The 16,775-nt window shown below is 42.7% G+C and overlaps 3 protein-coding genes across 5 annotated transcripts; 2 read left to right on the top strand and 1 right to left on the bottom strand.

Moving 5' to 3' along the window:
* The first annotated feature begins 8,192 nt into the window (after positions 1-8,192).
* LOC125769685 (uncharacterized) lies at positions 8,193-10,083 on the top strand. 3 transcript variants are annotated; one of them, XM_049438493.1, is made up of 3 exons: positions 8,193-8,516; positions 9,152-9,644; positions 9,712-10,083. In XM_049438493.1, exons 1-2 carry the CDS (start codon positions 8,372-8,374, stop codon positions 9,604-9,606), a joined length of 600 nt encoding a protein of 199 aa, XP_049294450.1. In that variant the 5' UTR covers positions 8,193-8,371; the 3' UTR covers positions 9,607-9,644; positions 9,712-10,083. The 3 variants fall into 3 exon arrangements, with proteins under 3 accessions (XP_049294450.1, XP_049294451.1, XP_049294449.1); XM_049438494.1 differs by having other exon boundaries at positions 9,152-9,343; positions 9,504-10,083; XM_049438492.1 differs by having other exon boundaries at positions 9,152-10,083.
* A 1,415-nt stretch (positions 10,084-11,498) lies between these two features.
* LOC125769692 (uncharacterized) lies at positions 11,499-13,617 on the top strand. The gene is made up of 2 exons (XM_049438501.1): positions 11,499-11,588; positions 12,745-13,617. The coding sequence occupies exons 1-2, from the start codon at positions 11,541-11,543 to the stop codon at positions 13,144-13,146; spliced, it is 450 nt and encodes a 149-aa protein (XP_049294458.1). The 5' UTR covers positions 11,499-11,540; the 3' UTR covers positions 13,147-13,617.
* On the bottom strand, positions 11,584-13,964 carry LOC125769643 (uncharacterized). Its single transcript, XM_049438450.1, has 3 exons — positions 13,614-13,964; positions 13,461-13,538; positions 11,584-12,644 (listed from the first exon to the last, which is right to left on the bottom strand). Exons 1-3 carry the CDS (start codon positions 13,962-13,964, stop codon positions 11,880-11,882), a joined length of 1,194 nt encoding a protein of 397 aa, XP_049294407.1. The 3' UTR covers positions 11,584-11,879.
* Between the last annotated feature and the right edge of the window lie 2,811 nt (positions 13,965-16,775).

A 16,775-nucleotide genomic window follows, 5' to 3' on the forward strand; every position in this document is an offset into this window, starting at 1 on the left:
GAGCGATTGATTAGAAAATCACTTATGTACGATGTTAACCTACCGCCAAATTTCCATGCTTTGAGTTGTTCAAGGATCTTGTATCGCCATGTTCGATCGAACGCTTTTGATAAATCGATAATGGCACAGTCCATGTGTAGATTATCTTTTGTTGTTTTAGCTAGTGATTCTTCAAATGAAGCGAAATATGTTGCAGTACCTCTACCGGCTCTAAAAGCATGTTGGGATGAACTCAAGAGATTTTTTGTTTCAAGTTCCGTTATCAATCTTCTGTTTATCATTCTCTCTAGGACTTTGCTAATGCAATTTAGTAGTGATATTGGGCGATAGCTTTCTACTTCATGACATGGTTTCTGAGGTTTTATTAATGGTATAACGTAGCTCATTTTCCATGCATCCGGGATTTTTCCTGAAACCCATATATCATTATAAATTTTTAGAAGAACGATTTTCCCTTGCTCTGGAAGGTGTTGTAATAAGGGATAGCCTATATCATCAGGCCCTGCTGAGTTCCCTTTACTTTTATTTAACGCCCATAAAAGTTCGTGCATGGAGAACAATTTGTTATAGGTATGTTCCTCAGTTTCATCAAATTGGATCTTATGTTTTTCTTTTATTTGTTTACGATGTTTGAATGATTTTGTGTAGGCAGCATCAGAAGAATTTTTGAAGAAGTTTTCTGCAAAAGTATTGGCTACTTGGACTGGGTCTGATATTGTATTTTCTTTGTCTAATATGATCACAGATGGAGATTTCTTTTTTCCTGTTAGAAGACTTACTTTGTGCCATATATCTTTTGAGGACACAGACGGATTTAAACCTGCAGTAAATCTTGCCCAGGAGTCTAATTTGGAGGCATTTATAACAGATTTGGCGTGTTTGTTAGCTTCCCTATATCTTTCTGCTAGTATCTCAGTAAAAAGGTTTTCTTTAATTTTACTAGCTTTCCGAAATTGTCTGAGCGTTTTGCGTCTAGCTTTAATTGCACAGGCAACTTCTTCATTCCACCAGGGTACGTTTCTCAAACTAGGTAACCCCTTTGTGCGTGGTATGCAAGTTTTCGCTGCATTTTTGATTAACGTACAAAAACTATTTGCATCAGGTAAAGACGACGTCATAGCAAGAGATTCCGTCATTTGGTGTTGGTATTCTTCCCAATTTGCTTCATTATATTTCCATTTGGGTCGAGATGAGAAGTGAGGAAGAGAGAGATTGCTATGGATTAGTGCTGGATAGTGGTCGCTACCATGGGTATCTTTCAGGCAAGAAAGAGTAAATTGGGAAGCTAATGCGTAATCAGTAACGCAATAGTCGAGGGTGGATGAAGTCCCGTTTGAGGGATTTATTCTTGTTGGATTTCTATTGAAATAAACAAGCAGATTGTTTGTGAGGAAAATATTTTGAAGCATTTTTCCTCTAGTGTTTGTGGTGTCACATCCCCAACATTTATTTTGGGCGTTGAGATCCCCTAAAATTATTAGCGGTTTGGGTAGTTGGTTTATAAGCAAATTAAACTCTGAATTGAATTGTGAAAAATCTGTCTTGTTGGGTGGTAGATATACGTTAAGAATTGTTGCTTCTAACGGGGTTTTAATTCGTATGGCAATAGCTGGAATTTTCGTTATTATTTTGAGAGTTTTAAATGGAATATGATTGAGTATCCCGAACCCTACGTTATGATGTCGAACGTTCCCTGTTTTAAATATCCAAGTATAGTTACTTAGAACTCCTGCGGTGAGCATAGGGGGATTCATTGTTTCTTGAATCGCAATCATTGGTGGTGAGTATTTAGTCAAAATTAATTTTAATTCGTCAAGGTTTTTGGTCATGCTTCTTATATTCCAAGTAATAGCAAATAGAGGTGTTTTATTGGATGATATTAGTTGTGTTGAGGAGGCCATTTCATAGCGTTTTTAAAGTATCGTCAAAAATATAAGAGATCTGTCCTTAAAAAGTTTACCTTTTCTTTTTCGTGTTTTTGTTTTTTGCTGATCTAGAATGGTAAGTTGAGTTGGTAGAATCTTTCGAGGCTTTTTTAGGGGGATTTAGTTCGTCTGGTGAAAAAGTTGCGTTTCTTTTGTTCGCGAACAGTGACTCATTTGATTCACTTTCGATTGAACTCTCATGTTCTGAATCCATATCAAGTCCTGAGTTAATTTTTGATGCGTGGTTGGCGTTCGTTTCCTCCATCGGTACGTGGGGCAGAGCTTGCTTGTTAACAATTTCTGTTAATGCTTCCACTTGTTTCCTGAGGCTTTCTATAGTAGCTGTTAATTGTTCTATTATTTTGTCCTTTGCATCAAAACTTTGCGCTTCTACTATTCTCTGCTGAATATTGTTGGCCATATTGCTTGGTTTTTCCATTTCATAAAGAGCCCGTGCTTCTTTAAATGTGCAGCTTTTATTAATTTTTATTTTAATTATCTCTATTTCTTTTTGGTAAAACGGACAGTTTTTTTGTAGGGCACTGTGTGCACCTTTGCAATTTAGACATTTTTCGATGTTTGTACAATCTCCATGGGCTTCACTACCACATTTAGCACACATTTCGTTTCTTTTGCAATTGGTTTTGGTGTGACCATACTGCAGACATTTACCACAACGCATGGGACGCGGATAGTACACACGTGTAGGTATCCGTTCAACACCGATAAAAATATATTCTGGTACACGAACAGCATTCATGGTCGCTACGAATGTATTAGTAGGAACAGACTGTCCGTCCACAATTCTAGTGAATCTGTATAGGTCAGTTACATTTTCACTTTCCAGGTGTTTCAAAATTTCTTCATTGCTCATTTTGCCTATGGAACTGGCTGAGAAGACGAATTTTACACTGTTTAGTGTGGGGTGCGGTTCTATAATTATTCGATCTCCGTTTATAAGTTTGGTTATTGTTTGCAATTTTTGAAATGAACTTGCTGATCGGGTTTCTAAAAGGATTTTTTCTCCTACCGAGTCTAGAGGGCGACCTGTTTCAATTTTGCCTGTTTCTAGTTTAAGTGTTTCACTTATAATCCATGGATTCTCAGGCAGTTTTTTATTTTCGACTGATCTTAATATGAGGAACCTCTTGTCCCCATACTCGTCCCCTTTGTCCATCCATTGTGGAATTGTTCTTCCTCTCTGCTCTCCACTTGTGAGAGGGGGAAAGCTTGCTAGGCCTACTGGAGGCCTAGCCATGGCTGAACTCCTAACTCGCCTAACGGGATTTTGTGTGCTATCTCTTTCTATCGGTTAAATTCTCCACTAGTGAGGCTGTATGGGTATCTACCCTACCTGTACCCCTTACCACTGCACGCACTTCTATGATTGGTTAGACCAGCCGCCAGAACTCTCACACACACCACTACAATTTAAGGCTTTTTTCTATTTTTGTCAGGGAGCTGATGAATAATGCGTCTTATCTCGGCAAGAGTTCGCACGCGACTGACTCAGGAGTGTAGTGATGGAGCCATGTTTCATCCATTGTCACATATCGACGCAAAAACTCGGGTGTATTACGAGTTAACAGCTGCAAACACCGCACAGAATCATCAACACGTTGGTGTTTTTGGTCAAATGTGAGCTCGCGCGGCACCCATTTTGCACAGAGCTTCCGCATATCCAAATATTGATGAATGATATTACCAACACGTTCCTTTGATATCTTTAAGGCCTCTGCTATCTCGATCAACTTCATTTTACGGTCATTCAAAATCATTTTGTGGATTTTTTTGATGTTTTCGTCGGTAACCACCTCTTTCGGGCGTCCACTGCGTTCACCGTCCTCCGTGCTCATTTCACCACGCTTGAATTTTGCATACCAATCAATTATTGTTGATTTCCCTGGGGCAGAGTCCGGAAACTCATTATCAAGCCAAGTTTTTGCTTCCACTGTATTTTTTCATTTTGACACAAAAAATCAAATTTTGACACGAATCATTTGAAGGTTGGTACTATATAAAAATAATATGCATTTAATACTAGCGGCGCCATCTATGTGTTAGACCGGGGACTTATCAGCCAACCTGTTATGCTAACGAGTGTAGAAGCAGAATCAGGAAGCTGGAAAGGAGATGGACTTTGAATCGCGCCTAAAACCTGAAATGGTGGTGGGAATGTGGTGGGACAACGCAACAGATAGTTTTAGCTTTAAGCTATCCCGTATAAGACATCTCGAGTTAGCACGAATGCCTTAAACGAAATTGAATAAGGTGTACTTCATTTTACATAGATTGCACATTTTTTATACTTACCCTCCTAATGATATTTTTAATCTACTTGCAAAATGTTTCTTTATAACAATAGTAAATACAAGAGGAAAGAGTAAAAAATATTGTTAATAAATAAACATTCATTGTTTTCTGTCTCATCATTAATTCATTTTTTTTTATTTCAAACACCAATAATACGTACAATGGTAAAAAAAACTATTATTATGTTGTAACTTAGTGTAAGGTGTATTCAGAAAGCATTTGAAAGTTTAGATGTAAGCCTGTTTCTTTTTTCTGTCAATATGATGATGTTGGAATACTTAAATAAAGTTCTGCGAAATTGTACAAAGTTGGATAGATTAATTATCGCTCATTCCACCAATGAAGGGGATCCTGTTTCAATTTTAAATTATTCTCGGCAATGTGTCGATCTAATTCCTGAGCTGCAAGAATCCTAGGACTACAAGTTTGGGTTTCATTTAGCCCTTTTTGTGTTAAGGGTTCCTCCCAAGGTGTGAGGCTGAAGTGGAATAATCTTCTCTATTAATTTATCATTGCCACTGTCGAATTCCTTCTTCAATCTAGGATCTAATAAAATAGCATATGATACTCTTTCTGAGCAATTAATGACTTCAAACCTTTGTTCGAGTCCTAGAATTAGCTGATCTACTATTTTTTTAACCAGATCGACTAATTTTTTTTCTTTTAGTTTATGCAAAAGAGACTTTGTTAAGAACCCCATTTTTGAGAGGGTTACAGTTTTCTGTCCCATTATTTCTATTGTTGCTGTATTCAACAATTTTAAAAAAATTGTAGATTGCTCTATGATAATCCAATCTTGTTCTTTCAGTTTTAGATTTTTTTTCATGGATGCTAAGCAGCAAACTAATGGAACTCTATTTTTTTTAAACGGTCGAGCATACATATAAAACGTAGAGTCCTAGCGCGTACGACAATCTTGTTTCAATTTTAAATCGGGATAATGCAAATTAGTATGCATTTCAAGTAGCATCTGAGCTGCTTTGGAACTTTTTTTGAAATGCATTATCAAATTTTTTGCATTATCTATTGTACTTTTGATAGAACTTTGGAGAGCTTGTTGTACGACTAAATTCAATGTAAGTGCCCCAGAAGAAAGATGCACAATGTTTAACTCTGATGCAGCTGCCTTCATGTTAGATGCATTATCAGTAACCAATGCGAATATTTTATCAGTTATATCAAACTTATTAATTACAGTGTTTATAAAATCGGCAATATTCTTTCCTGTGAGGCTAAAGGAAAACTCCGAACTTCTAGTAAGTGTTAGCATAATTTGTTGTTTTAGTTCACAAAGTGAGCAGTAATTGCCCAAAAACTATTTTGGTTAAAATTTGTCCAGCAAACTCCAGTATGAGAAAGTGTTGACGATTCTTTTAAATTAGTTTTTACAATATCAAATGTTTTATTATATAATGCTGGCAATGATGCGTTTGATAAAGTTTTTCTTGTGGGTAGTACGTATTAAGGGTTAAGGGATTTTAGAGAGCGCGAAAAATATTCATCTTCTACTATTGAGAACGTATGGTATTCCTTAAAGATCAATACAAGTAATAACGAATCGGTTCGTTCTTTTGCTTTTGATGATAAGGGCTACCGACCGATGACCAAGGTGCTTCAGTTTTCGGCCAAGGCGCTGGTGTGTGATGAACTGGAGACTTAGCCGCAGAAGCGCATGATTTACAGGTCTTCACCATATTTTCAATATCTGCATCTCTTCTTGGCCAATAGAGTAGCTTCGTGCTACTCCTTTCATTCGCTCAATCCCTGGATGACCACGGTGCATCATATCTGATACATGCTGGCGTTGCGAAGTAGAGATAACTAAACGATCTCCAACAATAATGCAGCCCTCTATTGTTGAACGAGAATCACGTCTCGCGTGATAGATTTGCATTTCACGCCCTTCCAATTCTTCGCTCCTAGGCCATCCATTCTGAACGTAATTAAACAAAATCCGAAGCACCGGATCCCATCCAGGCCCGGTGCCTTCCGAGGATTCAGGCCAGCCGCGATGTCGAGCAACTCCTGCTCCGTGACTGGCCTGATGTTGACACCGTCCGGTTCGATGACAGGCCAGGTAACAGGGGGGTGGTTCGGGCACAGCGCATCCACCGTGCGCTGCAGGACGGCCGGGTCGCGTTCTTGTGCGACACGGCTTCCACCGAGCCGTCGCAGGAGCTCCCCCTGCCACCTACCCGTCTCGTCGTCCTCCAGATGTTCCAGGAACTCGTTGTACCGGTTCAGCTTGCTGGCCCGAATCTCCGCTTTCAGCAGCTGGCGGGCCTCCTGGTGTTGTGTGGACGCTGTTTGACGGCGCTCCGGATCGCTGATCGGCACCCTGCTGAACCGATACCAAGCCAGACGGCATTCCTCCCGCAGCCGACCAATCTCCGTTGTCCACCAGCACGCCGGTTTACCAGTGTGGCCGACTGACGGGGAGACCTCCGCCATGATCTCGCTGCACGTCCGGCTCAGGGCTCGGGTCAGGCCCTCAGGGTCTGTGGCCTCCTCCACAAAGTTGGCTGTCTGCAGCGCTATATCAAACAGCTCCCTGTTGAATTCTTTCGCCCGCCAGCGTCTGCCCGCTGCTCTCGCCGTTGGTGCTGCCTCCCTTCCCGGAGTTTGAAGGCTGTTGGTCGCCGGCCGTTCCTCTACCTCGAAGGGGATGTATCTGTGGTCACTGTACGAGTACAGTCCTGGCATCCTCCATTGCCTGTCCCGACGAGGTCCTCTCTGCAGATGGTCGAGCTGGCGAAGGCGACATCGACGATGCTCGGGCGAGCGACGCCGTTCCCAAGGAAGGTGGCTTCCCTCCCCAGGTTCAGGACGCTGAGCCCGAGCCCCACCGCGAGCTGCAGTAATTCCTCGCCCTTGGTATTCGTCCTCGTGCTGCCCCAGGCGCCATTCCAAGCGTTAAAGTCGCCAGCAAGCAACACTCGGGGATGTCCTGAGGCGAGCACCTCGATGCACTGCATCATCTCGATGAATTGAGGAACCCCGATGCTTGGCGACGCGTAGCAGGCTATGATGGTGACGCCCGCTACGTCTGCCGCCACGATGCCAGGAAAGCTCGTGCTCCGGATGCTCTGAACCGGGTGGGAGCAACTGCTCACGACAATGGCCACCAGCCTGTCGCGGTCCACCACCCAGTGCGCGTTGTCGTCCGGTGCTGAGTACAGCTCACAGATCACCATTATATCCACCTGCTCCGTCCGCATCGTATGGAGGAACAGGTCCTGCGCGCTCCGGCTCCGATTGGTGTTGATTTGCAGGACCTGTAGGTGGTGGCTCCCCCCTGGCATGCTTATCGGCGTGGGGGAACGTTAGCTCCTCTGCAGCCTCCACACCGAATGCAGCTTACCTCACTACTGCAGGCGGCCGCTCGATGTCCAGTTACTCCGCAGCGGATGCAGCAGTTGCTGCGATCCAGCCCGGAGCATACAGCCGCCATGTGCTCCCAAGCATCGGAAGCAGCGGAGCTTCGCCGCTTCCAACCTGGGGGCCTTCTCCCATTTGCAGGAGGAGTGATCGATAAGCAGATGGTTTTTGCTTAGGATCACCTCCGCCTCCACCCGCGGCAGACGCACTCGTGCTCTCTTTGTGGCATCCGCCCTCTCCCACATTTTGAGCGAGGCCACCGCCGGCTCTTTGGCGAGTGCCTCCCTCAACGCCTCCCTTATTGTCTCTTCCTCGGTGAGGTTGTCTACATTCTTTAACACTACCTCCGCCATCTCCGTCAGCACCTTCACGGTCCCCAACTCACCCAGTGTGGCCTGGATGCGGCGGCACAACGCCGCGGAGTCCGCGTCCCGGGCCAGCTCCATCCGGAGATTGCCCTTCGGCGTCCGCTTCCCGATGCGGATGTACTGTTGGGCATCCTCTAAGGCCGACCCAGCTGACAACTGGTCTAAAATAAACGCTATAATTAAAAAAAAAATGCTCGACTCTCATCCGAACTGCTCGTGTCATACTCGATTTTTTTCAAAACTGCTGGAGTAACGGGATTTCTCCGGCTGACCGGCTCTGACAGATTCAATTCTACCTATGATCTGATTTGATTTTGGGTGTTTGGAATACGATTAGAGCTAAAAATTGTCGAAAACCTTTATTTAAAGTGTATAAAATCATTAAAAATGTCTTCGATACCTCTGAAGAGAAGCCGAAAAAGGACGATTCTGGCAAATAAGATGCTAGCGGCTTTAGAAGCGGAGTACGATCGTGAGCAAAACCTGCACGCAGAAGTTCCGGGACCGAGCCGGATGGTGACTCAAAATAGCGGTAAGTTTTTGTTTAATTTTTAAACTAAGATTGATTTAGATTTGTGCTCGTTATCATATTTCGGATAAATGGTGTGCAGTGAGTGAAATTTGCCATTGAAGGAGAGAAAGAGCTTCCTTCCTTAGCGTCCCGGATGTTGTTTGTTGTGCGAAAGGTTCCGGTGCAATATCGTATGTAAATCGGACCGGAATAAACCTCATCGCGTTTTTTGTAACACAGCAATTGATTCTGTAAGAAAATTTGTGTGGTTTGTTGAGATTCGTGCTTTTGTATAATTTGTGCATTGTGCTGTGATCGAACGTTGGTTTAACATACGGTGCACTGTTGTTCGATGTTAGTTCTATTGGCATCAGCTGTTGCAAAACACTCAAATGGCTCACTGAATCGATGTGGCCTTTATTAGGAGTTTTTTTATATTTTGTGCATCCCAACAAAAATATTAGTGCTGCGTGTTAAGATGTGCAAAAGTTTCGTAGTAGATAAATCTTATATGAAAACAATTTACAATGTACACAACGATAATTTTCGTTGTGGTGCTTGTGAAAACATAGCATTTTCGCTTATCGCTACTATTTATTCACATATCATTCTACCATACGAAAAATAGACACTAATAGACTTGTTCCGTTTTACAGATCCAACATCTCAGGGAGAGAACCAACCCCAGGAGATGAAAGATACATCGCAGCTTCCGGAACCGATAGACACAAGCGATATTAGTTTTAATTTTTCTGGTGGTGGTGTTCAAGGGGATGTAGTTTTAGTTGATAATAATTTTGTAGATTTAGATAGTAGTGTAGAAACTGGCGACGAGGACGATTACGTCGGTAATTGTTCCTCCGACAGTGATGTAGAAGACATGGTTGGAGAATGTACGGCTGCTCATAACTGCACCAACCATCGCAATATCTCTGATTGTTTAAGAGATTGGGCAGTCGTGCATAACCAACCACGGTCGTCGATAAATGAAATTTTGGCTATTTTCAGGAAATGGACTGCCCTACCGCTGCCCAAGGATTCTCGAACGCTGCTAAAAACATCCACTACTATCGGCAAGGAAATACGAACCCTAGAAGGAGGAGAATTTTGATACAAAGGAATAGAGAATAAGCTCAACAGCTACTTTCAGTAAGTATTTACAATATGTTCAATAAAAATGTATGAATAATTATTTGTCTATAATATTACTTTTCAGGTCAACTGTTCCTTCTACGGACCAACTCACAATCATGTTGTACACAGACGGCCTCCCACTTCATAGAAGTGCAACAACACAGCTTTGGCCCATCCTAATGAAAGTGGAAGAGCTCCCCCTAGCCCCAATCATGATGATATCAATGTTCTGTGGACCGGAAAAACCAACCAGCCTGGAAGTCTTTTTGAGGCCGCTGGTAGAGGAAATGAAAGAGATTCATCAGAGAGGATTGCGGTTCGGCGATAAAGTGGTGCAGCTAAAGATCTGCGCTATTATTGCCGATTCACCAGCAAGGGCTTTCATAAAAGGTTTTTATCATTATGTGAAACAGTTACATTTAATCGAAATACTAATTCATTGATTTTTGCAGCAACGACCAACTATAAAGCTCGGCGCACACGGAGCGCAAATGCCAAGCGCAAATCCAAGCGTTGTGTCAAAATCATTTTTTGGTTTTTCGGGCGCAAATTTCAAGCGCAAATTTTAGTAAACAAACCTTCAAGCGCAAATATATGTAAACATACAACATCTGTGACGAGCGAAGGAGGTATGTCCCAATAAAGAGATATTTTGTAATTATAATTTGGTAGAATATTCATGTTATTTTATTAATTACAGTTAAGAACATGGAGAAGAAAGTTATCCAAAAGTTGGTAAGTAGTATAAAAAGAGTGGTCAACCGCTTTATCGATGGAAATACTCGATCAGTCGGTTTGTCTACTCGCAGCGGCCAAGTTCCTAGCGACTTTATTGAAGCGGCGTTTGGATGAGACCGGTCTTCTTCATAACTGGTAGTGAAAATCCTACTCCATTTATCGGAAACAGAGTTGATCCTAGATATTTTGTCATTCCAAGCTCTACTATGAGTGTACCGCCGGAACAAGCTGTCATTGTATGAAGCAAGGAGGTTGGGCTTGTGCTGTTACTTATGACCCGCCGTATACGTGATGCTGATTGTTTCTAAGTTCTGGCACTTCCTACTCCGTATACTTACTTACTTACTTTGTCGTACGCCGTCGTGTATATGTTCCTATTACAAAATATAATCACCATATTGTCAACTGCTAGCCCCATCGTACAAGCTTAGGGAAGGTTCAGTACCACCTGGACGACGATTACTGTATTTTCTTTCAATTTGATCGATAAGGCAATATTTATCAAAATACTTTTCTATTTCTTTTAGTACATACAGTCATAGTCATAGTTTAGTTGTTGAAGTCATAGTAGGAATACAATAAAATTAAATAAGTTGAACTCAATCGTTTACACAAAAAAACACGTAACAAAATCATTTTTACAGTAGAAGGTACAGAAAAAGGTACACTTAATAATAGGTCAGTTGCCAAAATCTAATATACAACATTTAGTAAGAGAAATGAAAGAAAAATAGATGAATATCACAAATAGCTATGGACATATCACACGTGGAGAATAAAGTTTAGCTTATAACTCTGCAGGAAGTATGCTCAATTTTTTTTATGATTTTTCAGAACCACGAACAATGCCTTCAATTGATTGAAGCAGTTCGTAAAGAAGCAGTTATTTGGAATAAAAAAAACAAAAATTTTAAAAATAATGCAGCTCAAAACACGGCATGGCGAAAAGTAGCGGCGGACTTACAACTAACAACTGAACATGCTAAGCATGTATGGAAAGTGTTGTTGAGTTGCCATCGAACGTATCGTTCGAAAGTAAAGAAGAGCCAAGTAACTGGATCAGGTAAGGTGTTCAAGATTTATTATCTTAATTGATAAGCAAGTAACGTTTCTAATTATGCTTTTTCAGCGCTAGAGGATGTATACACACCCAACTGGTTTGCATACGAGGCGATGAGTTTCATGTGCGACTCTGTGGATGTAGCGGAAACATTGGACACGGTAAGCGTATTATACAAAATAGTTAGCGTATTTAAAATAGTACAAGCACAAGGAATAGCACAAGACCGCCAGGTCGGATAAAGTTCATAAAATCGACTCATCAACGCAAGATCGTAGTATTTGCTCCATTTAAAATCCGTATGCAAGATGAAGCACTCGATGTCATAATCCTCCAGCGTCACGTTGTTAATTGCAGTAATGGCGCAGTTTTTAATTATTTTATTCAGCATTAAGATACTTTACATTGATATTTAATAAGAATAAGAATACTAAACCTTGGTGTAGAAAATATTACGTAGGATTATAATATAAATCATTTGCGACATGATTGCGAATACACAAAAGACGATCAGGAGCCCTAGTTGAGATGGTTTGTAGACTTTCCAGAGCCGTTTGAGTCCTATTAGTCGTGTTTCGGTTAAGGGAAGCAGTTGGCATGTAATAATCCCTTGAGGCTCTCTTGCGTAAAAAGTTATGTAAATAGGCCGCAGTTAACACAACTTTTCGCGCTTTTTGAGGTTCTAGTAATATGGGACCTCTTATAACTTGAAAGCGGTTACTAACAATACCGAACGTGTTCTCTACTGTCATGCGAGCACGAGACTGAAAATAATTAAAGGTACGTTGTATCGCTCCAAGTGTGTTATCAGCTCCTCCGTACGGTCTAATACAATAATTCGTAAAAGCAAAAGCTTTATCACCCAAAATGAAGTAGGGCACCTTTGTTACATAAGGTACTCGTAAGATTTCTGGATCCGGAATGTCCAGTCTGTTCGTTTCTAGCATTTCATATAACTGAGTATTCTTAAAAATTCCACCGTCCGAAATACTTCCTTGTCCACCAACATTAACGTACAAAAAATTGTAGTCAGCGTCCACTAATGCTAACATAACAATACTGTGAAACTTCTTATAATTAAAATAGTCAGAACCACTGTGCTTTGGAGAGCGAATAGGAACGTGTTTGCCATCAATTGCTCCTACCGCGTGAGGAAAATTCCATCGTTGTTTGAACATATCAGAGATTTCCAACCACTGTTGTTTGTTAGATGGTAGCTAAAAAGAAAAATAGTTATAGTATTAATTATCATGACTTTAAAATTCATACCATTTAACGTTTTCATGATGCTAATGAATATTGTAACTTCTCTTACAGATTAATCCGACATCTTCCATTGGCTATGGCTGTTCTAGTCGCAGTTTGCCAAAACCTGCCGTTGCTGGAGCTTCGAAACCCCATCCCCATACTGATCCTCATCAAAGCCTCATCCAACAACCTAATCATCCTATATTAAATTTTTCTCCTCACAACGAACCACCGTCCTTGATTCCTGAACCATCTAACACCATACAGAGCAATGATCATATCATAATTGAAAATTATAGTATTACTGGCAATCTTTCCCCATCATCTATCCCAGGACCTTCCTCTCTTATTCCAAACTTTCCAGCTTCAAACATCCCGATTCCGCCAACATCCAATAACCCTGACAACGATTCATACCTTCAGCAACCTTCAAACAACCCGATTCCGCCAACTATTAACAACGAAACATAAACAGTTGACCCCAGAACCCAGCGGCAAAGGAAAAAAGAAAATGACGCGGAAATCATGGCTGCACTGAAAACGTTGGTTGAAGTGACTAACGAGCATTTGGGAAATTCTACTTCGAGCATCGCCGTTACTGTGTCGCAGTGGTTGAATTCGTATCCGAAAGAAAAGCAAAACTTGGTTACTTCAAAATTATTCCAAGCAATGCACAACATTGATGAAGAGATGCGTAACACTACCTAATCGTTTATGAAAACATGAATATATGTATATGAAATATAGTGTTAATTTTTCATTCCTTCGATTTCACTATAGTTTACCTTTATATATTCTTGCAGCGCAGCAATTAAACAATCGCATACCTCAGGTATAATTGATCGGATAGACGACTGTGATACCTAAAACAATTAAATATATGAAATAATATTAAAGTGCATATATATAATATATCCATTACAAAAAGCTGCTTTTACCTTGAACAAAAACTGGAGGCTCGCATATGTTTCCCCGGTGGCTAAATATCTCAATGTTATCAGCAAACGTTCACGAGGTGTGATGGCATCACGCATATTTGTATCCATTCTTTCAATGTTGGCAGCAAGGAGTGATTCCAAGAAATAATAATCTTCCCACTTCATACGCAAAAACTTAACTATTGTGTCGTTAATTTCTTCAGCCATTATATTTCTCAGTAGAACATTTCCATCCCATTCTCGTCGAAAAAACATCGGTCGCATCCACCATGTTCTACCTCTATTGCGAAACAATGTTACTACGTTTGCCAGCTCCCTAATCCATCTTCGATCTTGCACAATTAATTCCATTTGCTAATGATTTTACTAATTTATTCGAAACCGGTACGCGTTGAACTGACAACCAAAAAGCTGATTTGTTTTCAATTTTCCATGACAGTGAAGAATGACAGTGTTAACTCCCACGGTCATGTCATGTTGATTAAACATGACCGTTGGAAAACCATTATCCATTGATAGCGCAAATTCAAGCGCAAATATATCGTGAACAAACGAGGCGCAAAAAAAATCAGTACATTTTGACACAACGCTTGGATTTGCGCTTGGCGTTTGCGCTCCGTGTGCGCCGAGCTTAATGGATACCACGGCTGTTAGAAATTTTCGGGTAATTTTCTAACTAAAAGACTTTTTTTGCCAATCACCGCTCTATGGTGCGCCAAAAAATTTGTCTTTATTCGCTTGCGTATGAAAAAGCCCCTCTATGGGCGCATCCTGCCGTTTTTATATGTGTTTTTTCTTCCATCCTTTCTTCTTCTTCTCCTGACATCCCTATTTTCTCGTATGTTTTGACAGGTCGTTGGGACCTGATCGTCCTTCCTTTATAAGGTTCCAACATTGTCCCTCCAAGTGTGGCACAGTCGTGTACGTTCCCCTATCGCAGTCACGTTTCATCGATTCGTTACGATCGTTCCTATCGTTGCCGCATGCAACGTTTCATCGATTCGTCACAATTACCCTATCTCGCGACTCGTGTAAACGCGACTGTGCTTCACTTCCTGTCAAGACCTGTCATATCGCCGCTATCGTTTGTTAGTGTTTTGTTAGTGCGTTTGTTTTGTTTTTTCGACGCCTACACCTCGTGGTAAGTTACTATTAGGTCTTACTATGATTTGTTCGTTCGCCCTCGACGTCTAAACGCGCTATCTTGTGTGCAGGTCTAACATATGTGCCGCTCGCCGTTTCTATTGTATCTTGCCTAACCTGACCGTCCTTCGCAACGATCGCCGTCGCCACGCGTCCTTTCGGCCAACGGTTTCTGGGAAGGTTATTATCGGCGACCAGCACGTCTCCTACTTTAAGTGGCCGCACTGGCTGAAACCACTTAGTCCGTCGGGTGAGTATGGATCGGTACGCACGGACCCATTTGTTTCCCCCAATCTCTGCCGCGTGCCATTTCTCTCTACAGGCCACTCTATCCGCCGCTGAACTAATGCACTTCGATGCCGGCGGTTCTGCGATGCGAAACGGAGAAGGATACTGCGTTCCTGGTTTGGCTCTTTCGTTCCGCGTGGAGCCCGCGAAACGATCACCGCGCTTGCAGAGAACGTGTGCCGTTGGTGGATCGGCACTCATTTTAATTCGCGGTCCGCGAGATTTCGTCCTCGATTCAGCGCGCTTAACATCCCGCATCGTTGCCCTCGCTGCTTCAGCTAAAACGGGAGTTACTTTGGAGGGATGTTCGACGATGCTTACATACCGTTTCTTCGCTGCCACAGCTTTGCTACGAGGACGACCTGATGCTATCGAGCATCGACCATAAACGACCCATCCCAGTGGGGTCCTCGATGCGACTGGCTCGTCGCGTTTACCGCCTAGGGTCTTCAGCGTCCGGCTTAGATTGCAGTTGTCTACACCTATCAACACACGAGGCATAGCTCGCTCGTACGATGCCAACTGCAGTCCCTTCATATGCCCATAATTTGCGGCTAGTTGACCCACGTCGACCGACTGCGCTGGAAGCGTAAACTCCTTCAACGTGTGCACCTCAGTCAGTTGGTGTACGGTGGAGAATCTGCTGCGGCCGGATATTCGCAGTGACACCCTAACCGAATCTGGTTCGTCTCTGGTCACATCTCTCGTCCATTGTAGGCGCAGCGGGTGAGGTGTGCCAGATAAACCTAACTCCACCAAAAGCCCGTGATCGATGAGCGTGGATGTTGAACCGTCACGAGGAAGGCGTAGGTGTCTACTCGGCCGCGGGGTCCATGAAGTGTTACCGGTACGTATTTTAGTAACACGTCTTCGTTAAGCCCTGTATGAGTGAGAACGTTAGCGGTTTTACCTGACTCTGCTGGACTTTTGCTGGCAGCAGAGCTGGTCGAAGATCGTTCTTCTGTGTGTAGCAGTTCATGGTGCTGCCGTCCACATCCGTCAACACCACACGACGTCATTACGTTGCATCTACCATCGTGGTAATTAAGGCACTTTCGGCATATCTTTCGTTCACTAACGAAAGCTCTCCTTGCAGCTACTGTTGTTCCGCGGAACTTCGCGCATCGGTCCAACGACTTGCAGTCCTTGCCGCACAAGATACATCCAGAATCTGTCACCGGAACGTTGTCATCCGAATTTGCAGCACTGCCGCACACTTCCCGAACCGCGGTCGCATTGAGGTACGTTGGATGAACACGCCCCGTTCCAACGGGTTGCGCATTAACCGGTTGGGACTGATGAGGTTGGTACCGTTGGTGCTGGGACCGATGAGGTTGTAGCGGTGGTTCCGGTTTTCGACGGTCCGTTTCACCGGTGCCGCTAATAGGTGCCATGTCGATGACAGCACACAGGTCATCCGCCAACTCTCCAATCCACCGACCAAACTCAAACAAACTCACTTCCGGGAGCATTTTCCTCGTTCTTGCCCACTCGATACAAGTAACTGGAGGCAGCTTTCGCACCAGCTCCTTCAGCAACGCTACATCGTACATGTACGCATGAAGACCGGACGCCTTCACCGCAGCAACCAACCTCTTCACCGCCAATCCAAATTCCACTAGCGTGGTAAGCTTTTCGATCTTAGGAGCCGGCATGCTCCTGATCTTGTTTATGGTTGCTTCCACGATCAAATCGGGTCGTCCGAAGCGAGCTTGAAGCGTTGATATCGCT

This window comes from Anopheles funestus, chromosome 3RL (assembly GCF_943734845.2).
Source record: "Anopheles funestus chromosome 3RL, idAnoFuneDA-416_04, whole genome shotgun sequence".
Lineage (NCBI taxonomy): Eukaryota > Metazoa > Arthropoda > Insecta > Diptera > Culicidae > Anopheles > Anopheles funestus.

Excerpts from the sequence above, each read along its gene's own strand:
- LOC125769685 (XM_049438492.1), top strand. The coding sequence starts at position 8,372 with ATGTCTTCGATACCTCTGAAGAGAAGCCGAAAAAGGACGATTCTGGCA. Across the intron at positions 8,517-9,151 it reads GATGGTGACTCAAAATAGCG|ATCCAACATCTCAGGGAGAG; the intron begins GTAAGTTTTTGT and ends TCCGTTTTACAG.
- LOC125769692 (XM_049438501.1), top strand. The coding sequence starts at position 11,541 with ATGAGTTTCATGTGCGACTCTGTGGATGTAGCGGAAACATTGGACACG. Across the intron at positions 11,589-12,744 it reads TAGCGGAAACATTGGACACG|ATTAATCCGACATCTTCCAT; the intron begins GTAAGCGTATTA and ends CTTCTCTTACAG.
- LOC125769643 (XM_049438450.1), bottom strand. The coding sequence starts at position 13,964 with ATGGAATTAATTGTGCAAGATCGAAGATGGATTAGGGAGCTGGCAAAC. Across the intron at positions 13,539-13,613 it reads GCCTCCAGTTTTTGTTCAAG|GTATCACAGTCGTCTATCCG; the intron begins GTAAAAGCAGCT and ends TAATTGTTTTAG. Across the intron at positions 12,645-13,460 it reads CGCTGCAAGAATATATAAAG|CTACCATCTAACAAACAACA; the intron begins GTAAACTATAGT and ends TTTTCTTTTTAG.